We start from the raw sequence: 25,770 nt of genomic DNA on the forward strand, positions 1-25,770 counted from the left end.
TTCTGTTTCTAAGGCCTAGGATATCCAGAGCTCTTTCGGAAGCTCTCTTGAGGGACCTATTTCTGCCTTTGTCTCTGTTTGCATCCCCCTGTACTGTCCTGGACTGCTCGTTCACCAGCATTTCCATTCGGTGCTTCCTTTGGGCTGTTCCAGGGAGCAGCCACTGCGGGGCTGGGACCCCAGGTCTGAGGGCGGCTCTTGGCATTTCCTGTGTGTGGCGCTCCCCTCGGTGCCGGCTCTCACTTGCCCACCACACTGCCCCCTTTCATCTGCCAGTAGCACAGTCACTTGCCTCCTTGTTGGCTGCCTTGGAGGGTAGGTAGTGAATTTTCAGAAATCTCCCATTTTTCTCCAGTTTGAAACGATCTGGTTTATCTTTTGTTTTTTTCCTAAAATTATTAACCTATGATAACAGAAGTTTCAATCATTGAAAACATCAGTTTAAATCCCTAGAAATAACTCACTTTAACAGATATGTAATTATCACTACTATTGACATATCAGTTAGTGAGTTGAAATACAATTTTACAGCAGGACCATAGAAGCCAAATTATGTGTATATAGAGGACTGGTTTTAAGAATAGCACTTTTTTGCTAGACTATATATCTGGTTTTTTGACACAGTATTATTTAGGAATTGTGTGGTTCCCTAGACTATCCCAGAAACCTAGTGTTAAAAAGTACTTTTTAGATTTAGTGATATATCTTATGTACACACACTTTTTAAAAACCATAGCCTTCTGGAGAAATTGAAACATGAAGTACAATTGTTTGCACAACTAACATAGTTTTCCCTATTTAAATTTGGAACAGAATGGTTCAGCTGATGAGGAGTTGCTATTTTTTTTTTCTTTTAACAGGTTATAAGTAACGCCTTGAAAGTCTGGGGTTTAGAACTAATCCTGTTCAACAGTCCAGAGTATCAGAGGCTCGGGATCGATCCCATGTAAGACTTTATTCGGCTTTTCCTACATTTCTTTAACTAAATTTGACTTTTAAAGTCATATTTTCATAGGAAAAGTATATTTTGAATGCCTTTGTTTTGATGTTCCCCGTGTCACCTTTTGAGGACGTCCAGAGCATGTGCCTCTGAGCCTCCCGGCAGCTCCGTGCCAGGCAGCGCAGAGCTGGTCCTGACATCGTGTGATGCTTTTATTTTAGCACAGCAGCACACATCTGCACAGAGATTCATTTTGTTTATAATTTTTTAAAAATCAGTGATTCTAAACTGTAAACATAATCTTAAATTATTTTAAGTTTTGTGGAACATTTGCCAGTGGACAAACTGAATGGATATGAATACTAATAGTGCAACTTAATGTTGGGTCTGTATTTGTTTCCTTTTCCAGAAATGAAAGATCGTTTATATGCAATTATAAAGAACACTGGTTTACAGTTAGAAAAATAGGAAAACAGGTAATGTGTCTCCTCTTTCCTTGTTGTTTTTCTCATTCTGCATTCCATGCTCCATTTGCAACTAAAATGTAAAGAATTAGAAGAAGCTCACCAGTAATGTGGATATATGTGACATAGTTTCAATCTTGATTGATTGAAATGTGCTGTTTTAAAAGACAACATCAGTTTCCTTTACAGATTTATTTGTGACAACCATATACAGTTTAACTGTATCATGAGAAAAATTCTTTATGGCAATGGCAAACATGGTTACTTTTAAGTGGATTATATGTGATGAATATTTTGTCAGTTAACTACTCCAGTAATAGATTTGTATTTGGCATAGTAGCATCACAAAGCCAGAAGCAGTGTCCAGCAGGAGTAAAAGTTTTCAACAATATTTGCTCTCTAGCATAATAAGATCATTTACATTCCAGACTGTCACATAATACATATAGTCACATAAAATCATTGTTAATAAAAAAGAACATGGGATATGTCTTGAACAAGCCTTCTGCAAGATCAAAAAATGTACCTAGGCTCTGGCTGGGTTGCTCAGCTGATTAGAGGGCTGTCCCAACATGCCAAGGTTGCGGGTTCCATCCCCAGTGAGGATACGGACAAGAATCAACCAATGACAGCATGAATAAGTGGAACAACAAATTGATATTTTTCTCTCTCTTTCTCTGTCTTGCAATAAAACATTTTAATTGTTTTTATGTTTTAGTTACAGTTGACATGCGTTATTAGTTTCAGGTATACATCCCAGAGATTAGACATTATGTAACTTGACACTATACATAGTTACTAGAATATTATTGTTAAATGGTTATTTCTTAAGGACCCTCCTGAGGAGCTAAAAGCAAGTACGAAGGAGGCGCTAGAGTAGAGAGTGACCCAAATGGGAATCGGCTCTAGGGAAAAGCGAGGGCAGGACACTGCCCAGATTATTTAAACTCTAGGTTTCATGTATGTCTTTGAAAGTTAGGATCAAGCATTCTTCACTTTTTGTATATAATCAGTGGATTTTTTTAAGATCTGAAGGCTTAGGCCCCAAAAGTTTCTTTGTATTGATTTGCATATAAACATATATCAATATTTTGAGAGGTCTCTAAAATTTTAGTTCTTCAAAATTGAATTTCCGCATTTTAAATTACTTTATCTTTGTTTTTTGTTTGTTTGTTTTTTCATTTTTTTTTCCCTTAAGTGAGAATTGGGGAGGCAGAGAGACAGACTCCTGCATACGCCCCAACCAAGATCCCCCTAAAATCCCCTATGGGACGACGCTCTGCCTTCTGGGGCTGTTGCTTTGTTGCTCAGTAACGGAGCTATTTTAGCGCCTAAGGCAAGGCCACAGAGCTATCCTCAGCACCCAGAGTCAAATTGCTCCAATTGATCCATAGCTGCTAGAAGAGAAGAGAGAAAGGAGAGTAGAGAAGCAGATGGTTACTTCTCCTGTGTGCCCTGACCAGGAATCAAACCTGGGACTTCCACACGCCAGGCCAATGCTCTACTACTGAGCCAGCTGGACAGGGACACTTTATCTTTGACAAATACAGGAAATATCAAGTTTTGACTTCTTAAGTTATAATTTATATTTTTGTTTAAAATTGTATTTTTCACTATACATTCTTTAGTCTGATGTTCCTTATGGGTTGAATTAGGACTCTAATGAAGTAGTGAGTGAATGATGTTAATCACATGCAGTAGTGGCTTAGTGATCTTTTTAAAATGAGTTGGTTATTACAGATTCTTTACCTGGAATATACTGGCTTTCTCACAGTTGAAATCTTTGACCAAAATTATCAGTAGTAGAAAAACTTTGTGTAATTGTCATTTTTCTTCCATGTCAGTATAATGTAATTAGATTCCGTTTTTGTTAGGCATACTTTGAAATATTTCATTGTAGATATCAACAGAGATACTTCAAAGTACAATCAGGGTCTATTTTTTGAGGGGGGAGATTTAAAGTTTATGGCTTAAAGCAAACTTTTTAAAAAGTATTTAATAGTAATCTTCAACATGTCAGGTTTTAAAAATCTTATTATTTAACTACTTTTTCAAAATCTCAGTTTGACATATTTTCACTGTTTATACAGTTGTATTAAGTGTATGGGGGTTATAGCTGTACTTAATATATGAAACTTCCTTAAAATATGCACTAACTTAAATGTTGGCAATTTTTTTTCCCAGTGGTTCAACTTGAATTCTCTCTTGACGGGTCCAGAATTAATATCAGACACATACCTTGCACTTTTCTTGGCTCAGTTACAACAAGAAGGTAAATAAGAATGAACACATTTATAATGATATCTTCCAAAGTAGCTAAATAAAACTAACTCATTAGAAGTGAGTGTAACAGTACTATTTCTGTGGCAGTGAAATTGTCTTTGTTTTACATGGTGAACTTGAGGTTGTGAGTTGACTGATACTGTTCAGGTCAAGGTCTCCCTGACACCTGCCTTTCCCTGCGGGTGCTGCTTCCACCTCCCACACCACAGAGCCAGGCATTTCTCTTGTCCCTCTTCCCCTTCCAGACCACTGTGCTTCCCTAAAATCCCCACTTCCTTTGAAGTAGGTCTCACTAGTTTAAGCTCGACCCCTGACCTTTTGCAGTCATCTGTGATCCTCCTCCTTTTCCATGTTGTTTTAGGATCTGACTCACTGTCTCCTTTCTGTTTGACCTCCTTTCATCACTGGTAGTGATTCCTGTGTCAGAAATCAGTCCAGTCTAAATCGTTGCTTCTTACTTTCAAAGATCACTTTTTTCACTCTTGCCCTGCCATTGCCAAGAACTGCTCCACCTTTAAAACCCAGTTGTAAGCAGTCTGTTCTTTGAATACTGCCCACTGTTTTGATATCATATTTCCCTGCTTTGTCCATTTCAACAACTCTTGAAACCTCACCACAACGTCGAGACACTCCCCTTATGTTCTTCTTACCCTGCTTATTTTTTAGAACCCATCATTATAATCATTCTGCTACATTCCTCAGCTCCTTTCTCCTTCTCTCCCTCCATCGTACTTTTCATGACAAAATCACAAACCTGGTTAAAACCAAGTCTTGGTCTTGTCCTTTGCTGCACCAGAGCAGCTGAATATAGCTAAAGAATAACATAAAATATGATTGATTTTGCTTTAAATCTATGGTCACAAATTTCAGTGAGCTTTTAGTGCTGCTTGCTGTTCCTGCTGTGTTTTCGTAGTTCACTTCCTCTCTATGATGGTTATTTCACAGCTGAGCTCTTCAAACGCTAACCACTCCCGTCTCCCTTCCTGCATTTATTAGCTGGAAGGCTTCTATACAAGTAAACTTATTCTCGTAAGTATTTGGTTAAACTTAAGTATAGTCTCATAGTAAAAGGACAATAAATCTTTCCTTTTATCATTTTTTAAAATAAATTTGTTTCAGCCCTGGCTGGATACTTAGTTGGTTAGAGCATCGTCCCGATATGTAAAGATTGCAGGTTCGATCCCTGGTCAGGGCACATACAGGAACAAATCAATGTTTCAGACTCTCTCGCTCTCTTTCTCTCTCTCTCCCTCCCCCCCTCTGAAAAATCAATAAAGAATAAAATTTTTTAAAGTTTGTTTTGTTTCATAGTGTCTTTCCTTCAAAAGTAACTTGGTTTTCTTCTGAAGTGTCATTGTAAACTAATCCATTAAAATATCGTTAACGTGTCTTAGTTAATAATATTCATATTGATACTCAGATTCTTCTACCTTGGACCAGTGGGAACCTTTTGAACTTGACTCCCAAGTTTCTGGAATGACTGCTGTGCCTTTTGAAGCCTTTCTTATATCACTAGAATGTTCCGGCTTAACTCTTCTATTTCCTTCCCTTTTAGTGACGGTGTTTGGAGAGCACAGTCTGGGAGCTGGCATGCCTGTTGCTACTGATTGGTCCTCATGTAGCGCTTGCCAGTTTCATATAAGATTACAGTATTGTAACTTTGAGTTTATATCCTTCTACCTCTTTTCTCTTATGCCTAAACCTTAGTTCCTGACTGTTCTTGCCTTCTTGAAACACTGCCTACACTTTGCTTCCCAGACACAGTTAATGTTACTTTTGATCCTTGTTTCTTTCAGTATCTGTTTTTAATTTTTGTTATTATTTGTTTCATTATCTGTTAATGCTCACAAAGGATATCCAGTAACAAGTACCAAACTTAAGAAAATTTTACAGTAGAAAAATGTCAATTGACTAGAATGACGTGGGTATAGCCCACTGTTACTCAGTTTTGTTTTGTTTTGTTTTGTATTTTTCTGAAGCTAGAAACGGGGAGAGACAGTCAGACAGACTCCCACATGCGCCCGACCGGAATCCACCTGGCACGCCCACCAGGGGGTGACGCTCTGCCCACCAGGGGGCGATGCTCTGCCCCTCCAGAGCGTCGCTCTGCCGCAACCAGAGCCACTCTAGCGCCTGGGGCAGAGGCCAAGGAGCCATCCCCAGCGCCCGGGCCATCTTTTGCTCCAATGGAGCCTCAGCTGCGGAAGGGGAAGAGAGAGACAGAGAGGAAGGAGAGGGGGAGGGGTGGAGAAGCAGATGGGCGCTTCTCCTGTGTGCCCTGGCCAGGAATCGAACCCGGGACTTCTGCACGCCAGGCTGACGCTCTACCACTGAGCCAACCGGCCAGGGCCCCGTTACTCAGTTTTTATGTGGAGTATCCAACTGGGGAAACCTTGGTTTTCTCGAATCATATTTATAAAAATTATACAGGATTGGTATAATTCTTTCAAAAGACAAGTGACACCTTTAATACCTTGACTAGATTTTAGGTATTGGTTTCTCAGACCTCGTTTTCAGCAGAAGGAGTAGAGAGGCTCAGGGTGAGGGGGCAGCTCTTTCCACAGATTACTTATTTTACACATATTACACATTATTATATATATTATGTGGTCATGTCCTCACAATAGCCCTCTGAGGAAGGTACCAGTATCATCTGTTAAACAATTGAAGAAACCAGGACATAGATGGGCAGAGTGACTGGCCAGAGACCATGCAGCTAGGAAACGCAAGAGCTGGGGTCAAAGCCAGCCGCTTCCCAATTCCTGGTCTGTCTTACCCGCTCCTTTACCTCCTGTCTCTTCCCATGCAGTGATCAGCCTGCTTGTCAAGCCCTGTTTTAGGAAGGCCTTTCCAGGTATAATTTCCTTTATTCTGGTAATCAGATGGCTGTTCCCATTATACAGGTGAGGAAAGTGAGGCTCAAAGTCTTCATTTGTCCTAGGTCACCCTGCCAGTAAGTGACCAGGGGTTTTCTGACTATTCGATTTATATTTTTTCCACTACTGTATACCATGCTGCCTCTCCACTGCTATCGCTTTTAATTGATTTTGAATCTCTTACTAGCTGTTTTAGTTTATTTTTGCCTTTTTTTAGGTTATTCTATATTTGTTGTTAAGGGTGATCTGCCAGAGTGTGAAGCTGACCAACTCCTGCAGATGATCAGGGTCCAACAGATGCATCGACCAAAACTAATTGGTGAAGAGTTAGCACAACTAAAAGAACAGAGGTAAATTCAACTCTGCAGTGTAGACCCTATGATAGTATTTCATTACAAGAATTACATTTTTGGCCCTGGTTGGTTGGCTCAGCGGTACAGCGTCGGCCCCAGCATGTGGAAGTACTAAGTTCAATTCCTGGCCAGGGCACACAGGAGCTTCTCTGCCCCTCCCCCTCTCCTTTCTCTCTATCCTTCTCTTCCCCTGCCCCAGAGCAAAGTTGGCCCGAGCACTGAGGATGGCTCCCTGGCCTCCACCTCAGGCGCTAGAATGGCTACGGTTGCAACGGAGCAACGCTCCAGAGGGGCAGGGCATCGCCCCCTGCTGGGCATGCCAGGTGGATCCCGGTCAGATGCTTTCAGGAATCTGTCTCTGCCTCCCTGCTTCTCACTTTGGAAAAATAAATAAATAAATTACATTTTCACGCTACATTGAATGGGTGGTCCTTTTACTGTTGGTGATTTTTTTTACACCCATGTATTTTAGTGAAGTTTATGGGTTTAAACTTGAATCAACTCTTTGAGTTACTTAAATATATTAACTTAGAGTAACATTACAACACAATATGTTATTAGACCTTAGCTGCAAGAAAATGTATGTTTTTTGGTTTATTATACTCTTTAATTACAGTTGACTGAAAATGTGTAAGTTTTGACTTCCATAAAATCTTTGCTTTATAAATGTCTTTATATCTGAAATGCAGAACTGGTCTGTAGTCATTAGCAGTGCTTTCATTCTGTAGAGTCCAGAAAACAGATCTAGAACAAGCCTTAGAAGCACAGGACGGGTCCGGAGTGTTGGATGAGGATGAGGAGGACCTGCAGCGGGCCCTGGCACTGAGCCGCCAGCAGATTGACCTGGAGGACGAAGAGGCGGACCTCCGCAGGGCCATCCAGCTCAGCATGCAAGGTACAGAGGTCCTGACGTGTTCTTCTCGTTGCTGAAGAACGATGCAGACCAGTCTTCGTTTCTGGAAGTTAATAAACTATTAGAAGTTCTTTGATAGTTGCTGCAGAAGCAGTATTTATGTACAATCAGCTGTTCTTTTAGTTTTCTTGTAATATACCGTATTATTTGCTCCATAAGACATACTTTCCCCCCCCCAAAAGTGGAGGGGGAAATGCCCATGCGTCTTATAGAGTGAAAAATACGGTATTTCATTAAATTTTTTTTTTTTTCTGAAGCTGGAAACGGGGAGAGACAGACAGACTCCCACATGCGCCCGACCGGGATCCACCCGGCACGCCCACCAGGGGGCGATGCTCTGCCCCTCTTGGGTGTCGCTCTGCTGCGACCAGAGCCACTCTAGTGCCTGGGACAGAGGCCAAGGAGCCATCCCTACCGCCCGGGCCATCTTTGCTCCAATGGAGCCTTGGCTGCGGGAGGGGAAGAGAGAGACAGAGAGGAAGGAGAGGGGGAGGGGTGGAGAAGCAGATGGGCGCTTCGCCTGTGTGCCCTGGCCAGGAATCAAACCCGAGACTTTTGCACGCCAGGCCGACGCTCTACCACTGAGCCAACCGGCCAGGGCCTCATTAAATATTTTAACACACCATTTGGTTCAGAATATTTTTTTTATTTTCCTCCTTAAAACCTTAGGTGTGTCTTATGATCAGGTGCGTCTTATGGAATGAAAAATACGGTAAATAACTTGTACACCCTATGTTGTCTTAGGACTACTTTGGTTATAGCATTTGGTTATAATATTAGACTAACTCAGCAGTAAACTTAGGTTACTCTTATGGGCAAAAGTGGGGGGACTCTTACCCAGACCAGCTGTTTCATAAATGTCTATGCTCTTAGACACAAAGGAAGGCCTGGACAGAGAATATACATTGATGTAACATTGGTGTCTGTGCAGCTTACACCTTAAATCCACCTGGATGGGCCTGCTCTCATAGGGCTGTAAGCCCATCAGCAGAGGAGAGGGGAGATGTACCCCTAGGGAGCCCATGCGGAGGGAAATGTCGGGGATGGAGCTCAGAGTGGCTAACATAAGAGTGAGGAGTTCCTTTTAGTAGTTTTGCTTTATCTAATTACTATGATTTTGCCTTCTACTTTCTAATGAAATGATTCATTAAATTCCTTAAATAGCTAAACAAAATGGAGGTAATAGCAGACACCAGCTTTTATAATTCTAGGTATTTTTGTGTAATTCATTCTTCTTACCACTTTATTTCACAGTTTGTGCAAACTCTCTGGCTGGTGCAATAAATGAGACCATGGAAACATACTTGACTTCTTGTAGGACTCAAATTTTTGAGGATAAAGGAACAGAGAGAATGTGTTTGTGTTATCATCATTCATTTTAAGTTGCTTCTAAGAAATTGTGTACTTTTGAAAGTAGAGATTTAATGTCTGATTAGTTGAAGAGAACACACAAGAGTGATAGTAATGGCTCTTCCTACCAAGCTGGTTGTTGGGCTTAAATCCTCACCTCGGCTACCACAGTTGGGTAACAACATTGATTATAGTGGACACAGGGTAGATTTGATCTACCTTTCTAATATTTACAGAATAATAGCAGAATTTTTTTTTATAAATAAATTTTTATTTTAATGGGGTGACATCAATAAATCAGGGTATATATATTCAAAGAAAACATTTCCAGGTTATCTTGACATTTAGTTCTGTTGCATACCCATCACCCCAAGAGAGATCATCCTCCGTCACCCTCTATCCAGTTTTCTTTGTACCCCTCCCCCTTCCCCTCTCCCCCATTCCCTCCCCCCACCCCCAGTAACCACCACACTCCTGTCCATGTCTCTTAGTCTCGCTTTTGTGTCCCACCAATGTATGGAATCCTGCAGTTCTTGTTTTTTTCTGATTCACTTATTTCACTCCGCATAATGTTATCAAGATTCCACCATTCTGCTGTAAGTGATCCGATGTCATCATTTCTTCTAGCTGAATAGTATACCATGGTGTATATGTGCCCCATCTTCTTTATCCAGTCTTCTATTTTTTTTACAGTGATTAAAAGCCTTTAAGCAAACTCTTGGCCAATACAGCAAGAATCCATAAAAGAGTAGTGTCCTTAACATGTTCACCAAGTCCAAGTTGGCCCCATCACCATGCCAAATCCCTGAAAAATGCAACCCAACCACAGTTCAGTCTGTTAGGAGCTGTCACAGGGAGCAGGAGTCCAGGAAAAGTCCGCATGGCACTGGAATTGTTGTCACCATTCTATACTTTTCAGCTCATGCCCAAGTCCCAATGACCGCTGCTTCTAGCTGGTAATGATTCAGGTAGACTGGAAAAGCCATTTGCAGCATGCGTGGATATGGAGCTTCTGTTCTCCTCTGCCTGGAGAGGTGAGAGCAGGTTGCTTTTCCCTGGAGCTCTGCGACTGTGGCATGGTAAAGAGAACCTTGGGATACACTAAGCTGGGTGGCAAAGGTAGATTCATAATAGAAGTTGGCAAAAGGGGGAAAGAGAGCTCTAAATTAGGAGTAGGTCCCAGCCTGAAATATGAGTGGGGCATTGAGGTAGGAGGGATAAAGGAAACACTAAATAGCAGAATATTTTTAAGAAGAAAAGTTTTTAAAAGCTTGTTTACATAAGTATAAACATATAGTTACTTTACCTGATAAATAAAATGATTGTTTTTTGGTCTGTTTTCTTTTGTTTTCAGGTAGTTCCAGAAATATCTCTCAAGATATTCCACAGACATCAGGTACACATCTTACTTCAGAAGAATTACGGAAGAGAAGAGAAGCCTACTTTGAAAAGTAAAGTAGTTGATACAGTATTAAAATTGCATATTCAGCATTTACTTTGGCTATTTTGTCTATTTATGAACTTATAGCTTTGGTTAAGCTATTTATTTAGGATTCTTTTTTTTTTTTTTAAAGACTGGTTACTGCCTGACCCTGTGAACATTTGAATGTACTTTTAAAAAATTTACAATGAATAGGCCTTGGTCAGGTGACTCAGGGATAAAAAAAAGCGTCAGTCTGGCATGCCAGAAGTCATGGGTTTGACCCCTGGTCAGGGCGCACAGGAGAAGCAATCAATAAGTACACAACTAAATGGAACAACAAAGCAAAACAGGTTGATACTTCTGTTACGTTCTCTCCTTTCTCTTTCATCAATGGGGAAATTTTTTTTTTTATTTCCCAATAAACCGTGAAATGTAGTTTTAGGGAAAAACTTTGCCCCAACACTAATTAAATTTACATGAAATAGGGTGATGGAAACCCTGTACGGTAGAATTGGGTCAAGGAAAGAACGATGTCTAATGATCCTTTGAATGTGCTTGTTTCCCTAATCCTGTACGGTCTTCTGTCAGTTCATGGGAACAGCGTTGTGGTGGCGGGCACGCTCCCCAGTGCAGATAGATGGTGGCCACCAGCTCTGCTCGCTGCCCCTCCAGTGGGGGCTGCGGCCACCAGCAGGATGTGAGGGCAGGCCGTAAATCTGAATCCTCAGCTCCAGAGACCTAACTTGTGCCCAGCTTTATAAATGCTCTTAAAATAGAAATTTTACTGCATAAAAATACCATTCTTTCCAGTAGCTATCATTTTAATTCTTCCCTTTTGCATTTCTAAATAATAAAAATCCATTGTAAAGATTACAGATCTGTGATCGATATTCAGATCCCCCGATCCCAGATCAGAAACCAGAAGGCCAGTGGCTGCCTCGGGCCTGTTAATTCACTGTATTTCGTCAGTTCTGAGATGCACATATTCTTACATTTCAACATCTCTGTACCTGAGAAACGTCTTTTAGTCATAATTGGCGGTATTTTAGCAGTATCTTAAGATATTGGAGCATTTTACATTTGATGGTGTAATGAAGATAATATTTGCCTTGTTTTCTGTTTTCTTTTTAAGTTACAACTCAGAAGTATATGAAGGAAAGTTCTGATCAGCTGACATCCTCTTAATGTGAGATATTTCCAGCCTTTATTCAGTGATAGATTAATGGATTTAATTATTTATAAAATCTCAAAATAGTGCTTAGTAGTGCTTTTCCCTTCCTTTTAAATTTTAAAATTAACTCTTTATTTTTTTAATATGATACACTTAAAATTTGTATAAAAGCCAGCATAATGAACCCTGCCTACCTGTTGCCCAGATTCAACAAATCTCCGCACATGAGCAGTCCGGGCTTCCTGTGCCTGGTCGCCCTGCTCTTCACCCTCCGCCCCAGCTGGGGTCGCTGTGTAACAGATCTAAGTTCTCATACCATTTCACCCATATTTATTTCGGTACTTTGTAACATAGCCAAATGCTATTGTCACACAATGTTAATAATTATCACATGATAATTACTAATAGTAATTGTATAATATCATCAAATATCTAGTTAGTATCATATTAAAAATGACTTAAAACTCCTTATGACATGAAAACTAATACCCTAGAAAATTTATTTGAACATATCTCAAATGAGAAGAACATAATCTTACTATCCTTTAATAACTAATGTTAGTATTTTGACACATTTTCTTCTAGTCACACAGACATACATATATATTAGTCATACCCATTTTCCTCCAATAGTAAGTATTCTTTGTAAATAGGCTACATATTTATAAAATGAATGTATATAATTTACATATGAACATTTTGACTTTTTATTATAATTAATAGTGCAATAAACTATCCTTGTACTGACCATGCCTCAAATCCTCATTATCTAATTATTCTGAGGATGTCAGATTTTTTGGGTTAAAGGACATGAACATTTTTATTTTTAGGGCCTTGGCACAGATTTCTAAACTGCTTTCCAGAACAATTGCCTACTGATACTTCTACCATGTTTTTTCAGACTTTATTTTTTGCCAGAATAAAATTGTCCAAACAGACATGCTTTATAGAGAATCTACAAAATTCACAAGTACATCTAAAAAAAGGAAAACATCTTTAAAGTATAAAAACAAATTCTACTTTAAAATTTTTTTTTTAGAACTTTTAAATTAGAAATGTGGCAGTTCCAAATACATTCAACCTTTCAGAGTAGAAAGAATACTGCAGTGACATTCTGTAATGAATGGGTAGAGTATAACCAGTGCAATGCCGGTGCTAACTAGTGCAGATGTTGTAGTCAGCCTTGCGCCCGCCCTTTCATAACGGTGGAGCCTCGGTGTGGCCCCTCCCTGGTTGGAGAGTGTTGGCTGGAGAGGAAGCTGCACAGTGATGGTTTCCAGCTTCAGCTGTTCATCCTCTGCCTCTGGTTTGATCTTAAAAATACTGGTGGGAACTTAAGGAGAACTAGAGAATATTTAGTTACACATTGCTGAGAAGAGTTAAGAGCTAATCTCTCATTAGTAACGAAGCTGAGAAACTAATCTTTGTCCTTCACTAGAATTTCTGATTACTGAACCTGGATAGTCCTTGTCTGTCTGGCATCCATTTTTGGGAATGTGGCTCTAAGGTTATTGAGCTAACTCTTCCTTATGACCCTCTCCAAACTGACCTGGTGCTTAGTATTCAGATGTATAGGGTTTTTTTCTTGTAGTGTATTTAAAGTTTTATACATAATGTATTAACCCCAGCATTCATGCATGAACCATGAAAATACTGTTAAAAATCTACCTGTTACGCTTGACCTGTGGTGGCGCAGTGGATAAAGCGTCAACCTGGGAACACTGAGGTTGCCGGTTCAAAACCCTGGCTTGCCTGGTCAAGGCACATATGGGAGTTGATGCTTCCTGCTCCTCCCCCTTCTCTCTCTCTCTCTCTTTCTCTCTCAATCACCCCCCTCCTCTCTAAAATGAATAAATAAATAAATAAATCTACCTGTTACAAACTCTTACATTATGATTAAGAGTTATTAAATATTTTTATAGCCATATTTTTTTCCAGTAGTAATCTGTAAATTTATTTTATCTATCATAAAACCCCAAGCAAAACTATTGTATCAGCTATGTCATTGCAAAAGTTGCATTAATTCACATGGTATGAGCATCAAAATAGGCAAGGTGTATAAAACCATTTCGTAAACTGTCAAGTGTCCATAGATGTATGTTAGCATTAATATCTTCTCACAGGTGTAAGTCTGAAAGGATGCAGATTCTTTCTCTCTGTCACTTAAAAACTGTTTCCCACCAGGGAAGAAAACAAGCAATGTTCGTGGTCATGGATCGCTGTGATTTTTTTTACTGCCTTTTTCTTGAGCCAGCGCTCCAGTGGCATGGCTTAGTCAGGGTTCAGTTTCAGAAACATTAACTACCAGAGGTGTTTTAAGCAGAAAAGTAATTAACGCAGCTATGAAGCCTTACACAGTTGTAGGAAGAGCAGGCTGTAGGCCAGGCCTCCAGAATTCCAACCTGTTAGAAGAGCTGCAACCACTGCCCAGGTTGGTGGTGGGGAGTCAGGATGTTGGGTTGAAGAACACACTGCCAGAGCTCTGCTCTTAGGACCGGGAAACTGCCACCACAGTTGTCTAGACACAGAGACTTGGGAACGTGAAGTCTGGCCCCCACCGCGCTTGCAGAAGCAGAATTCTGGGACTGGCATCTCTGTGACTTTACTTGCTAGCAGAGAACAAGCAGAGCAGCAGGAAGGTGGCTGTGCTGCTTTTCTCGTTTCTGCCTTTTAGAGCTCACGCAAGTGCTTAATTGGTTTCCAGAATCCTAGGTGTAAGGCTATTTACAACATGTAGTTTTTGGCTCTCTAGACTCTGATACTGAAGGCATATTAGAAGGCACAGTGCGAACAGGTGCTGAGTGCTATTTAGACACATTCTATCTTATAGTGTCAGCACATGTTCAAGGTGTTAGAATTGTTTCAAGGTTGGTAATTCATTTACTTCTCACACATTTTTCATGAATTTATAGTAGAATAAAAGTTACCCCTCTAAAATCACTGTCTCACTCATCACTCCCTTGCATTCTGACCTATTTTCTTGACTGGCAGAGGATGAGGGCATGCAAAAATACCTGACGTGCGAGGAAATCTACATAACTTACAGCCTGTCTCTTCGTGCCATGTTCTAGAACCAGGTGTGCTGGTGGAGCATGCTGCCCATGGGTACCCCATCAGCTGTGCACTCCGGAAAGTCCCAGACCTGCACACACGTCAGTATGCGGGCTCAGAGGCCAAGCGGGAGAAATGGCAGTTCCCCGCTGTGCAGATCTCCTTTGTTGCTCATATTTAAAACAAGATTAAGGCGGACTCTAGAAAAAAGATGTTATTCTATTAATAGTGTTACTGGTAATTTTAAAACTCTGGTTCCTTTAAAAATCCTTTCATACATTTTTTGAAAGCTATGGATTCTCAGACTGTTGACTATTTTTAAGTTTTTAAAATTATAGCACATATATTCATATATGAAGTCATTTTAATCATCCATAAAAGCAGCAGTAGTTCACAGAGCTCCTCATACCTTCACTCAGACTCCCCGGTTGTTAACATTTCTGCACCATTTGAGAATAACTTGCCAACATGATTTCTCATTATATCTCAGTGGCTCAGTGTGTCTTTTCTAAGTGCAAGGTCCTACATATTACATCATAGCCATCATGTTTATGATATTGTTTTCCCTGCTTCAAAAAATACAGGAATAACGTGTTTTAATGCTCTAGATCAGTGGTCCCCAACCCCCGGGCTGCGGACTGGTACTGGTCCGTGGGCCATTTGGTACTGGTCCGCAGAGAAAGAATAAATAACTTACATTATTTCTGTTTTATTTATATTTAAGTCTCAACGATGTTTTATTTTTAAAAATAACCAGATTCCCTCTGTTACAGCTGTGTAAGACTCACTCTTGACGCTTGTCTCAGTCACATGATACATTTATCCGTCCCACCCTGAAGGCTGGTCCATGAAAATATTTTCTGACATTAAACCAGTCCGTGGCCCAAAAAAGGTTGGGGACCGCTGCTCTAGATATTGCTGAAACTTGACAGTGTGTGTTAAATAGCTTTCATTCCTTGCATTCATCATTGGTGGATGCCTGCTATGCGACTGCTCAGTTTTATGCATTGGTCAACAAACAGGATGCAGTGTGGGCTCCTGTTAGCTTATCCTCTAAAGAGGGAGACAGGCAGAAGATACCAAGTGGTGATAAGTTTATGCTGAAAATTAAAATGAGCGATGAGATAGTGAGAATGCCAGGTGGCTACTTTGGGGGGCGGGGGAGAAGAAAGGTATCTCTAGGAGATCTCTAAGCTCAGATCTCAGTGACAGGAGGCGACCGTGGAAGGTGACGTTAACTCACATGGTAATTTGACATGCTTTCTTTTTCTTAAAGGTGCTATTTTCAGTGAGCTCCCACAATATTAAGGATCTGTAAACAACACATTTGCATAAAAGTAGCTATCAGTAAATCCTTTTGTACGATGTGTTATTTTGTGGTAAAAATACCTACCTATTAATTTTCTTGGTAAATTCAAATTTTATGTCTAGGTTTCCTTGGATCCCCTGGAAGTATGTAAAATATATATATATATATATATATATATATATATATATATATATATCAGACTGATTGCTCTTGCGTTTTTTGTGGCGTTCACGCGGTCACTTTGTGGAACCATTTATTTTCCACGTGACTAGTGTTTCTCACAGTGTGTTTGTTCCCAGGTTTTGTTTTCCTAATATGCGTTCTCTTTCACGTGTTCAGGCAGCAGCAGCGGCAGCAGCAGCAGCAGCAGGATTCACCAGGACCTGCAGGACAGCTTTCACACCCGTGTGAAACGCCGAGCATGAGTTCAGGAGCACTGGGCAGTGGTCTAGGTATGCCTCCAACCATACATCATGCTTGTTACCTGCACACAATGTGACACACAGGCTCTGTGTGGTTTCTGCCTATGGGTTGTTCTCTTCTTTTTTTTAGCTGTATTGAGACTTTGACTGGATTTGTAATCCAAATTTCCCTGGATTAAGGAGCAGGCAGACTAGAGCACTCAAGGAATGTTTTGCTTTAAAAGTATAAATGATACCTACAACTTCACAGTAATCAGTACATGCTACAAAAGTTCCTCAGAGGTAATGCATATTACTAGGTAGAAAATAAATACATTTTACCCCCTGGAAAACTAAGAACATCTGAATGTAGTCTAAAGAACCATAGGAAGTCTAGAGTTCTGTATCAGCCCTTGGTTTAAATCTGAAACTTTGGCCAGTTGTTGGTAGTAGAAGTTTTGTGAAAAGCTGTATCCAACCAAAGACTTCTAAGAACAATGTGTGAAGAAATCTCTAAATTGAGATAAGGAATAACTCACAAAATGGGGAAAGGATTTGAACAGACACTTCACCAAATAAAGTATGTGGGGACAAATAAGCACATGAGAAGATGAACAGCATCACTCATTACTAGGAAAATCAAATTGAAACCACAATGAGATACCATTACACACCTATGACAAGGGTTTCATTAAAACCAGGTTGACAATAGCAAAGGCTGGCAAGGATCAGAGCAACTGGGACTCTCATACTCTATTTGTAGAGATGTAAAATGGCACAGCACCTCTAAAAACAGTTTTAGTATTTTATTATAAACCTAAAGTAAACTGAACCGTGTGATCTAGTATTCCCACTCCTAGGTGTATAACCAAGACAGAAAACGGGTTCACAAAGAAACTTGCATGTGAGTGCTTAGAGCTGCTTTGTTCATAATTACCTCTAACTGGAAACTGCCTGGCTTCTTTCCGCTGGCAAATGGAGACACAGACCTTGGCACATCCAAACAGTAGACTGTATCAGCAACAGAAAGGAAAGAACTGGTGCTTTTTTTTATTCCTACTAAGTCCAGCTAACAACCTTGAGCATTTGTGTTAAGCAAACATAAGAATCTGAGATGTGGAGAGAAGACAGGTCAGGAAGCTCAGGACCAGAAGAATGACATTGTGGTGAGTGGCCTGGGTTTTCTTTCTGCCTCGTCTTCATGGGCATCGTGCCAGGGAAGCCACAGGCACAAACCAAGGGAAAAACCCACCACACAGCAAGACAGAAACTTTTAGACAGTAAACACCCTAGTAGCTAATGTAGGTAAATAAACTGGCCCTTCCACCACCTCACCCTGTCAGCAAAAGTCAAGTGAGAGCCCAGACCAGCATCTCCACCTGCTAGTAATGAGGTGTACCTGCCCTGTCCCCTGGCCAGGGTGATGTCAGAGAAAGCCAAACAGGGAGCTGTTGTTTTCCTTTTCCAGGAGACGACAAGGCCCCTTTTGCCATGGTGTCATTGGTCATACAGAGCCTGGACTTGCATCCAGAAACAAAGAGGCATCCCTCTGGCTTCCTGCCTGGGTGGTGTCAGAAGAGGCTTAGTGGAGATTCAGGACTGTCACTGATTTGAGACAGTAACAAGGACACCTCCACAGTGTTGGTGAGAAGTAGTAACAGGGATTCCTACCCTCACGGTCAGGTAGCGGTCAGTGGAGGACAGTGAGAAGCCAGATGCCCATGTGTGTACGGCAGTTGTGATCACACCCTCCCCACCTGACATCAGGAAGACAGTACTCTTTCCCCACTGGTGCTGTGTCGGGGACCTGCTGAAAGAGAAGATTTAAATAAGATTCACAATCTTTTAATACCCAGATACCCAGGGTTCAATCAAAATTATCCCAAGAGCCAGGAAAATTTCAACATGAGTAACAAAAGAGAATTAATAGACACCATCGCCGAGATGACCCTGATGTTAAGAGTTTTCGGACAAGGATCTTTAAACAGCCATCATAAAAATGCTACAATGAGCAATTATGAACATGGTTGAAACAATTAGAAAAATAGCCTTAGTGAAGAAACAAAAGCTATAAAAAAGAACGAAGTGGATCTTTTAGAACTGAAAAATAGCAATAACTCAATAACTGAAATTTTAAAACTCAGTGGATGAATCTAACCAGCCATTGGAAGGACAGGAAAGAATCAGTGAACTTGAAAACAGAACAATAGAAATTACCTACACTGAGCAACAGAAAGAATTAGACTGGAAAAAAATGAACAGCCTTTGAGATTTGTGGTACTATCATAAAAGAACTAATGTATCTGCCATGGGAATCCAGTAAGAAGATGAGAAAGATTGGACTGGATAAGTATTGAAAGAAATGACTGAAAATTCTCCAAATTTGTCAAAAGATAGAAACCTACAAATTCAAGAAGATCAATGGTGGATGGCAAGATGGCAATGGAGTAGGCAGACGTTGCAACTTCCACCTCCCAGAACTAAAGTGGATTACAACTTAATTTTAAGGAATATTATCTGGAAAAACCAACTTTGGGCTAACCCAAGAGGAATCTATAACCAAGGAACACTAAAGAAGCCACACTGAGACTGGTAGGAAAAGTAGAAACGCAGAGATGGCTGCCCAGCTCCCAGGAGCAAGCTGTGGCCCAGAGGGATTTGCATGGTGGTGGGGTTTTACCAGAGAGGGGAGGATCCTGGGCACCAGAACCAAAGCCCTACCCTGCAGCCCCGGAGCCTAGAAGAGGCATATGGACTGTATTTGGCTACGAAACAAGTCAGGATACTGTTTGTGAGAGACAGATTTCTCAGACCCAGGATTCATCTTAAAGGGACGATGCAGAAAACCTCTTGCACAACCACTCACCAGAAACTCCAGGGGACAGGGAGAGCTGAGAGGACCAGAGTAGCAGGAAGAGAATGTAAACTAGGAAGCACAGGGAGAAACACTTTGAGGGGCAGCCACCCTAACACCCTAACCCCTGGGCTGAGTCACTACCCAAATCTAAAGTGAATATTTTTCCTGGAACCAGCAATACTAGCAAAGGGAAGCAGGTCACCAGCCAAATGGAAGCTCTCCTGCTACACTCAGAGCAGAGTCGCTTAGAAGCAGGAAGCCCATCAGGGATACAGTATTGAGTGCTAAAGTCTGAGCTACACCACCACCCCCACACTGCTGAGTGCTCACCTGAGGGCTGGCAGTCGCAGGACGTGGGAATGCAGTCCCACCCGTAGGGGTGGAAGCTGGGAGCTGGTCGTGGCTGTATCCCAAGCACATAAATACAGTCCCTCTCATGAGGGCAAGGTGGACCCGGGGGCTGGCCAAGGCTTGCAGACTAGGCACACGCGAGCAGTCTCACCTGCAGAGACTAGGCGGAAGCCACAGCAACCGCAGCGGTGGGCTGGCACCAGCAATGCCCATGCCTGAACACCTGAGGCAGCAGTAGTGGGGGGGGGGGCAGTCCTGCAGACAGACCACACCTCCGGAACACAAAAGCCACACCCTTTGCAGGGCTGAAAAGAAAGAAAAATATAAAATAAAATAAAAAAGAAGGTTGGATAGAACGACACCTGAGGCTTAGGGGCAAGCCACATCCAATACCTTTCCTAACCCCTAATTTATAGTACTGAGCCCAACAAGTAGCCACCAATAAGAGGCGGCAGAAAACGGATATCAGGAGAACCTGAACATTTAAATGAACATCCTCCAGGCTAAAAGTAGATAAAAGCCAGCCTCAGTTGATATTAACAATGGCACCTGGGCTCAGCAGAGGCAGCCACAGGATCTGGATCGCCTGTTGCTCCAAAAAGATAGATAAGGGCCAGTCATAGGCAGTGACCCCCCACTGCTCTGTTCCAGGCTCCAGCCAAGAAGGTTCAATGAGGGCACATCCAGATAGAGAGCATCAGTTCAGGACCTAACAACTCTTGTTAGAGTGACATCTTAAGGAAAGGCTCCTCACACCTGACCCAGTTAGAAAATGGAAAAGTGGCTCTACTAGTTAAAGAGACCACAACTCAAACAATCCTGCAAACTACAAACAGAAACAATGGGAAGACAGAGAAACGTAAGCCATATGAATCAACAAGAAAAATCCCCAGGAAAGGATCTAGATAAAATGGAAGTAACCAAATTACCAGATACAGAGTTTAAAATAATGATTGTTAGGATGCTTAAGGATCTCAAAGCAACAATAGATGGACTTGAGCACCTAAAGAAATTGTAAGCATCAAAAAGGAACCTGAAATCATAAAAAAGAATCAGTTAGAAATGACAAATACAATATCAGAAATGAAGACCACACTGGAAAGAATTAAAAGCAGGATGGATGAAGCTGAGGATCAAATCAGCATGTTAGAGGACAAGATAAACGAAAGCATGGAAGCAGAGCAGCAAAAAGAAAAGAGGCTCAAAAAATCTGAGGAAACTCTAAGAGAGCTCTGTGACAACATGAAGAGAAATAACATCCGCATTATAGAGGTTCCTCAAAGAAAAGAGAAAGAATAAGGGATAATCTGACTGAAGAAATAATAGCTGAAAACTTCCCTAAATTGATGAAGAAAAAAGTCATACAAGTTCAAGAAGCACAGAGAGTTCCATTAAGGATGAACCCAAAAAGGCCAACACCAAGACACATAATTAAAATACAAAAATTAAGAGATAAAGAAAGAATACTAAAAGCTGTAAGAGAAAAGCAATCTATTACCTACAGAGGAGCCCCCATAAGGGTGACATCTAACTTCTCAACAGAAACATTAGAGACCAGAGGGAATGGCAAGAAATATTCAAAGTAATGCAAAACAAGAGCCTACAAACAAGTCTTCTCCATCCAGCAAGGTTATTATTTAAAATTGAAAGAGAAATAAAAAGCTTCCCAGACCCAAAAAACCTCAAGGAATTCATTATAATCAAACCAATGCTACAAGAAATGTTAAGGGGCCTGCTGTAAACAGAACAAAGAGGAGGGGAAAAACATAGGAAAAGAGGAATGTAGATTTAAAGAATAAAATGGCCATAAACAACTACATATCAATAATACCTTAAATGTAAATGGATTAAATGCTCCAATCAAAAGACATAGGGTAGCTCCGTGGATAAGAAAACAGGACCCATACATATGCTGTCTACAAGAGACACAGCTCAAATCAAAAGATTCACATAGACTGAAAATAAAGGGATGGAAAAAATATTTCATGCAAATGGAAATGAAAAAAAAGCTGAGGTAGGAATACTTATATCAGACAAAATAGACTTTAAAACAAAGGCTATAGTAATGGATAAAGAAGGTCACTACATAATGATAAAAGGAGCAATTCAACAGGAATATATAACCATTATAAATAGCTACGCACCTAATATAGGAGCACCTAAATATATAAAGCAGATTTTGATGGACATAAAAGGCGAAATCAACAGCAATACTATAATAGTAGAGGATATCAATACCCCACTAATATCACTGGATCCTCAAGAAAGAAAATTAACAAAGCAACAGAATTAAGGGACACACTAGATCAACTGGATTTAATAGATATCTTCCGAACCTTTCACCCTAAAGCAGCAGAATTTACATTCTTTTCAAGTGCTCATGGTACATTCTCTAGAATAGACCATATGTTAGGGCAGAAAATGAGCCTCAACAAATTTAAGAAGATTTAAATCATATAAAGCATCTTCTCTGACCACAATGGCAGAGAAACTAGAAATCAACCACAATAGAAAATCTTGGAAACTAAACATCATGTTATTAAATAACAAATGGGTCAACAATGAGGTCAAGGAAGAAATAAAAAATTTCCTTGAAACAAATGAAAATGAGCATATAACAACTCAAAATGTATGGGACATGGCAAAAGCAGTCCTGAGAAGGAAGTTCATAGCATTACAGGAATACCTTAAGAAGCTAGAAAAAGCTCAAGTAAACAACCCTGCAACAAAAAGAACTAGAAAAAGAACAGCAAGTAAACCCAGAGGAAGTAGAAGGAAGGAAATAATAAAGATCAGAGCGGAAATAAATGACATAGAGGCTAAAGAAACAATACAGAGGATCAATGAAACCAAGAGCTGGTTCTTTGAAAAGGTAAACAAGATCGATGAACCTTTAACCAGACTCACCAAGAAAAAAAGAGAGAGGACTCAAATAAATTAAATTAGAAATGAAAATGGAGAAGTAACAACTGACACAGCAGAAATACAAAGGATTGTAAGAAAATACTCTGGGCCCTGGCCGGTTGGCTCAGCGGTAGAGCGTCAGCCTAGCGTGCGGAGGACCCGGGTTCGATTTCCGGCCAGGGCACACAGGAGAAGCGCCCATTTGCTTCTCCACCCCTCCGCCGCACTTTCCTCTCTGTCTCTCTCTTCCCCTCCCGCAGCCAAGGCTCCATTGGAGCAAAGATGGCCCGGGCGCTGGAGATGGCTCTGTGGCCTCTGCCTCAGGCGCTAGAGTGGCTCTGGTCGCAACATGGCGACGCCCAGGATGGGCAGAGCATCGCCCCCTGGTGGGCAGAGCGTCGCCCCATGGTGGGCGTGCCTGGTGGATCCCGGTCGGGTGCATGCGGGAGTCTGTCTGACTGTCTCTCCCTGTTTCCAGCTTCAGAAAAATGAAAAAAAAAAAAAACTCTGAAGAATTGTATGACAAAAAATTAGACAATTTAGGTGAAATGGACAAATTCCTTGAAAAATATAATCTCTCAAAGATCAATCTGGGAGAATCAGAAAAGCTAAATAGACCAATTACAACAAATGAGATAGAAACAGTTATCAAAAAAAACTCCCAACAAACAAAAGCCCTGGGTCAGATGGCTTCACAGTCAAATTCTACCAAACATTCAAAGAAGAAATAACTCTTTTCCTTCTCAAGCTATTTCAAAAAATTCAAGAGGAAGGAAGACTTCCAAGCTCCTTTTATAAGGCAAGCATAATTCTGATTCCAAAACCAGGCAAAGACAACACAAAGAAAGAAAATTATAGGCCAATATTCCTGATGAATTTAGATGTTAAAATTCTCAACAAAATGGCCCTGGCCGGTTGGCTCAGTGGTAGAGCATCGGCCTGGCGTGCAGAAGTCCCGGGTTCGATTCCCGACCAGGGCACATAGGAGAGGCACCCATCTGCTTCTCCACTCCTCCCCCTCTCCTTCCTCTCTGTCTCTCCCTTCCCCTCCCACAGCAAGGCTCCATGGAGCAAAAGATGGCTCGGGCGCTGGGGATGGCTCCTTGGCCTCTGTCCTAGGTGCTGGAGTGGCTCTGGTCGCAACAGAGCGACGCCCCGGAGGGGCATAGCATCTCCCCCTGGTGGGCATGCCGGGTGGATCCTGGTCAGGCGCATGCAGGAGTCTGTCTGACTGTCTCTCCCCATTTCCAGCTTCAGAAAAAAAAAAAAATTCTGAACAAACTATTAGCAAACCGGATCTAGCAATACATGAAAAAAATCATACATCATGATCAAGTGGGATTTATTCTGGGGAGGCAAGGCTGGTACAATATTAGCAAATCAATCAATGTGATGAATCACATAAACAAAAGGAAGGAGAAAAACCACATAATAATATCAATAGATGCAGAAAAAGTATTTGATAAAATCCAGTACCCATTTATGATCAAAACTCTCAGCAAAGTGAGAATACAGGGAACATACCTCAACATGATAAAGGCCATCTATGACAAACCCACAGCCAACATCATACTCAATGGGCAAAAGTGAAAAGCAATCCCCTTAAGATCAGGAACAAGGCAGGGGTGTCCCCTTTCACCACTGTTATTCAACATAGTTCTGAAAGTCCTAGCCACAGCAATCAGACAAGAAGAAGAAATAAAAGGTATCCAAATTGGAAAAGAAGAAGTAAAACTATCATTATTTGCTGATGATATGATACTGTACATAGAAAACCCTAAAGTCACAGTCAAAAATACTATTGGACCTGATAAAGGAATTTAGCAAAGTGGCAGGATATAAAATTAATACTCAGAAATCAGAGGTATTTTTATACACCAACAATGATCTGTCTGAAAGAGACATTAAGAAAACAATCCCCCAGGCCCTGGCCAGTTGGCTCAGCGGTAGAGCGTTGGCCTGGCGTGCGGGGGACCCGGGTTCGATTCCCGGCCAGGGCACATAGGAGAAGCACCCATTTGCTTCTCCACCCCCGCCTCCCTCTCCTTCTTCTCTGTCTCTCTCTTCCCCTCCCACAGCCAAGGCTCCATTGGAGCAAAGATGGCCCGGGCGCTGGGGATGGCTCCTTGGCCTCTGCCCCAGGCGCTAGAGTGGCTCTGGTCGCGGCAGAGCGACACCCCGGAGGGGCAGAGCATCGCCCCCTGGTGGGCAGAGCATCGCCCCTGGTGGGCGTGCCGGGTGGATCCCGGTCGGGCGCATGCGGGAGTCTGCCTGACTGTCTCTCCCCGTTTCCAGCTTCAGAAAAGAAAAAAAAAGAAAAAAGAAAACAATCCCCTTCACTATTGGAACAACAAAAAAAATAAAGTACCTAGGAGTAAATTTAACCAAGAAGATTAAAGATTTGTACTCTGAAAATGATAAAACATTGATAAAAAGAAATCAAGGAAGATACAAACAAGTGGAAGTATATACCGTTCTCATGTTAGGAAGAATAAACATCATTAAAATGTCTATATTACCCAAAGCAATTTATAAATTCAGTGCAATTCCTATTAAAATACCAATGACATACTTCAAAGATATAGAACAAATATTCCAAAAATTTAGATGGAACCATAAAGGAACACAAATAGCCTCAGCAGTCTTGAAAAAGAAGAATAAAAGGTGGTATCAAATTTTTTATATCAAGTTATAGTACAAAGCTATTGTACTCAAAACAGCTTGGTACTGGCATAAGAACAGGCATATAGATCAATGGAACAGAACAGAGAATCCAGAAATAAACCCGTACCTTTATGGACAATTGATATTTGACAAAGGAAATAATAGCATACAATGGAGTAAAGTCAGACTCAGTGTTGGGAAAATTGGACAGCTACCTGCAAAAAAATGAAACTAGATCACCAACTTACACCATTCACAAAAATAAACTCAAAATGGATGAAAGATTTAAATGTAAGTCGTGAAACCATAAGCATCTTAGAAGAAAACATAGGCAACAAGATCTTTGACATCATTCGCAGCGATATATTTGCCGATTTATCTCCACGAGCAAGGAAAATAAAGGACAGGAAAAAATGGGACTATATCAAACTAAAAAGCGTTTGCACAGCTAAAGACAACA

The 25,770-nt window shown here is 41.0% G+C and overlaps 1 protein-coding gene across 3 annotated transcripts in view; it reads left to right on the forward strand.

The window, feature by feature from the left end:
* ATXN3 (ataxin 3) overlaps positions 1–25,770 on the forward strand; it is a 39,321-nt gene that overhangs the window by 8,542 nt on the left and 5,009 nt on the right. For all 3 annotated transcript variants that reach the window (XM_066273845.1, XM_066273847.1, XM_066273846.1), the window contains 7 exons: positions 861–946; positions 1,350–1,416; positions 3,589–3,676; positions 6,781–6,913; positions 7,645–7,811; positions 10,534–10,630; positions 16,473–16,585. In XM_066273845.1, coding sequence (XP_066129942.1) covers positions 861–946; positions 1,350–1,416; positions 3,589–3,676; positions 6,781–6,913; positions 7,645–7,811; positions 10,534–10,630; positions 16,473–16,585 — 751 coding nt within the window. The remainder of the gene's footprint in view (positions 1–860; positions 947–1,349; positions 1,417–3,588; positions 3,677–6,780; positions 6,914–7,644; positions 7,812–10,533; positions 10,631–16,472; positions 16,586–25,770) is intronic.

This window comes from Saccopteryx bilineata, chromosome 4 (assembly GCF_036850765.1).
Source record: "Saccopteryx bilineata isolate mSacBil1 chromosome 4, mSacBil1_pri_phased_curated, whole genome shotgun sequence".
Lineage (NCBI taxonomy): Eukaryota > Metazoa > Chordata > Mammalia > Chiroptera > Emballonuridae > Saccopteryx > Saccopteryx bilineata.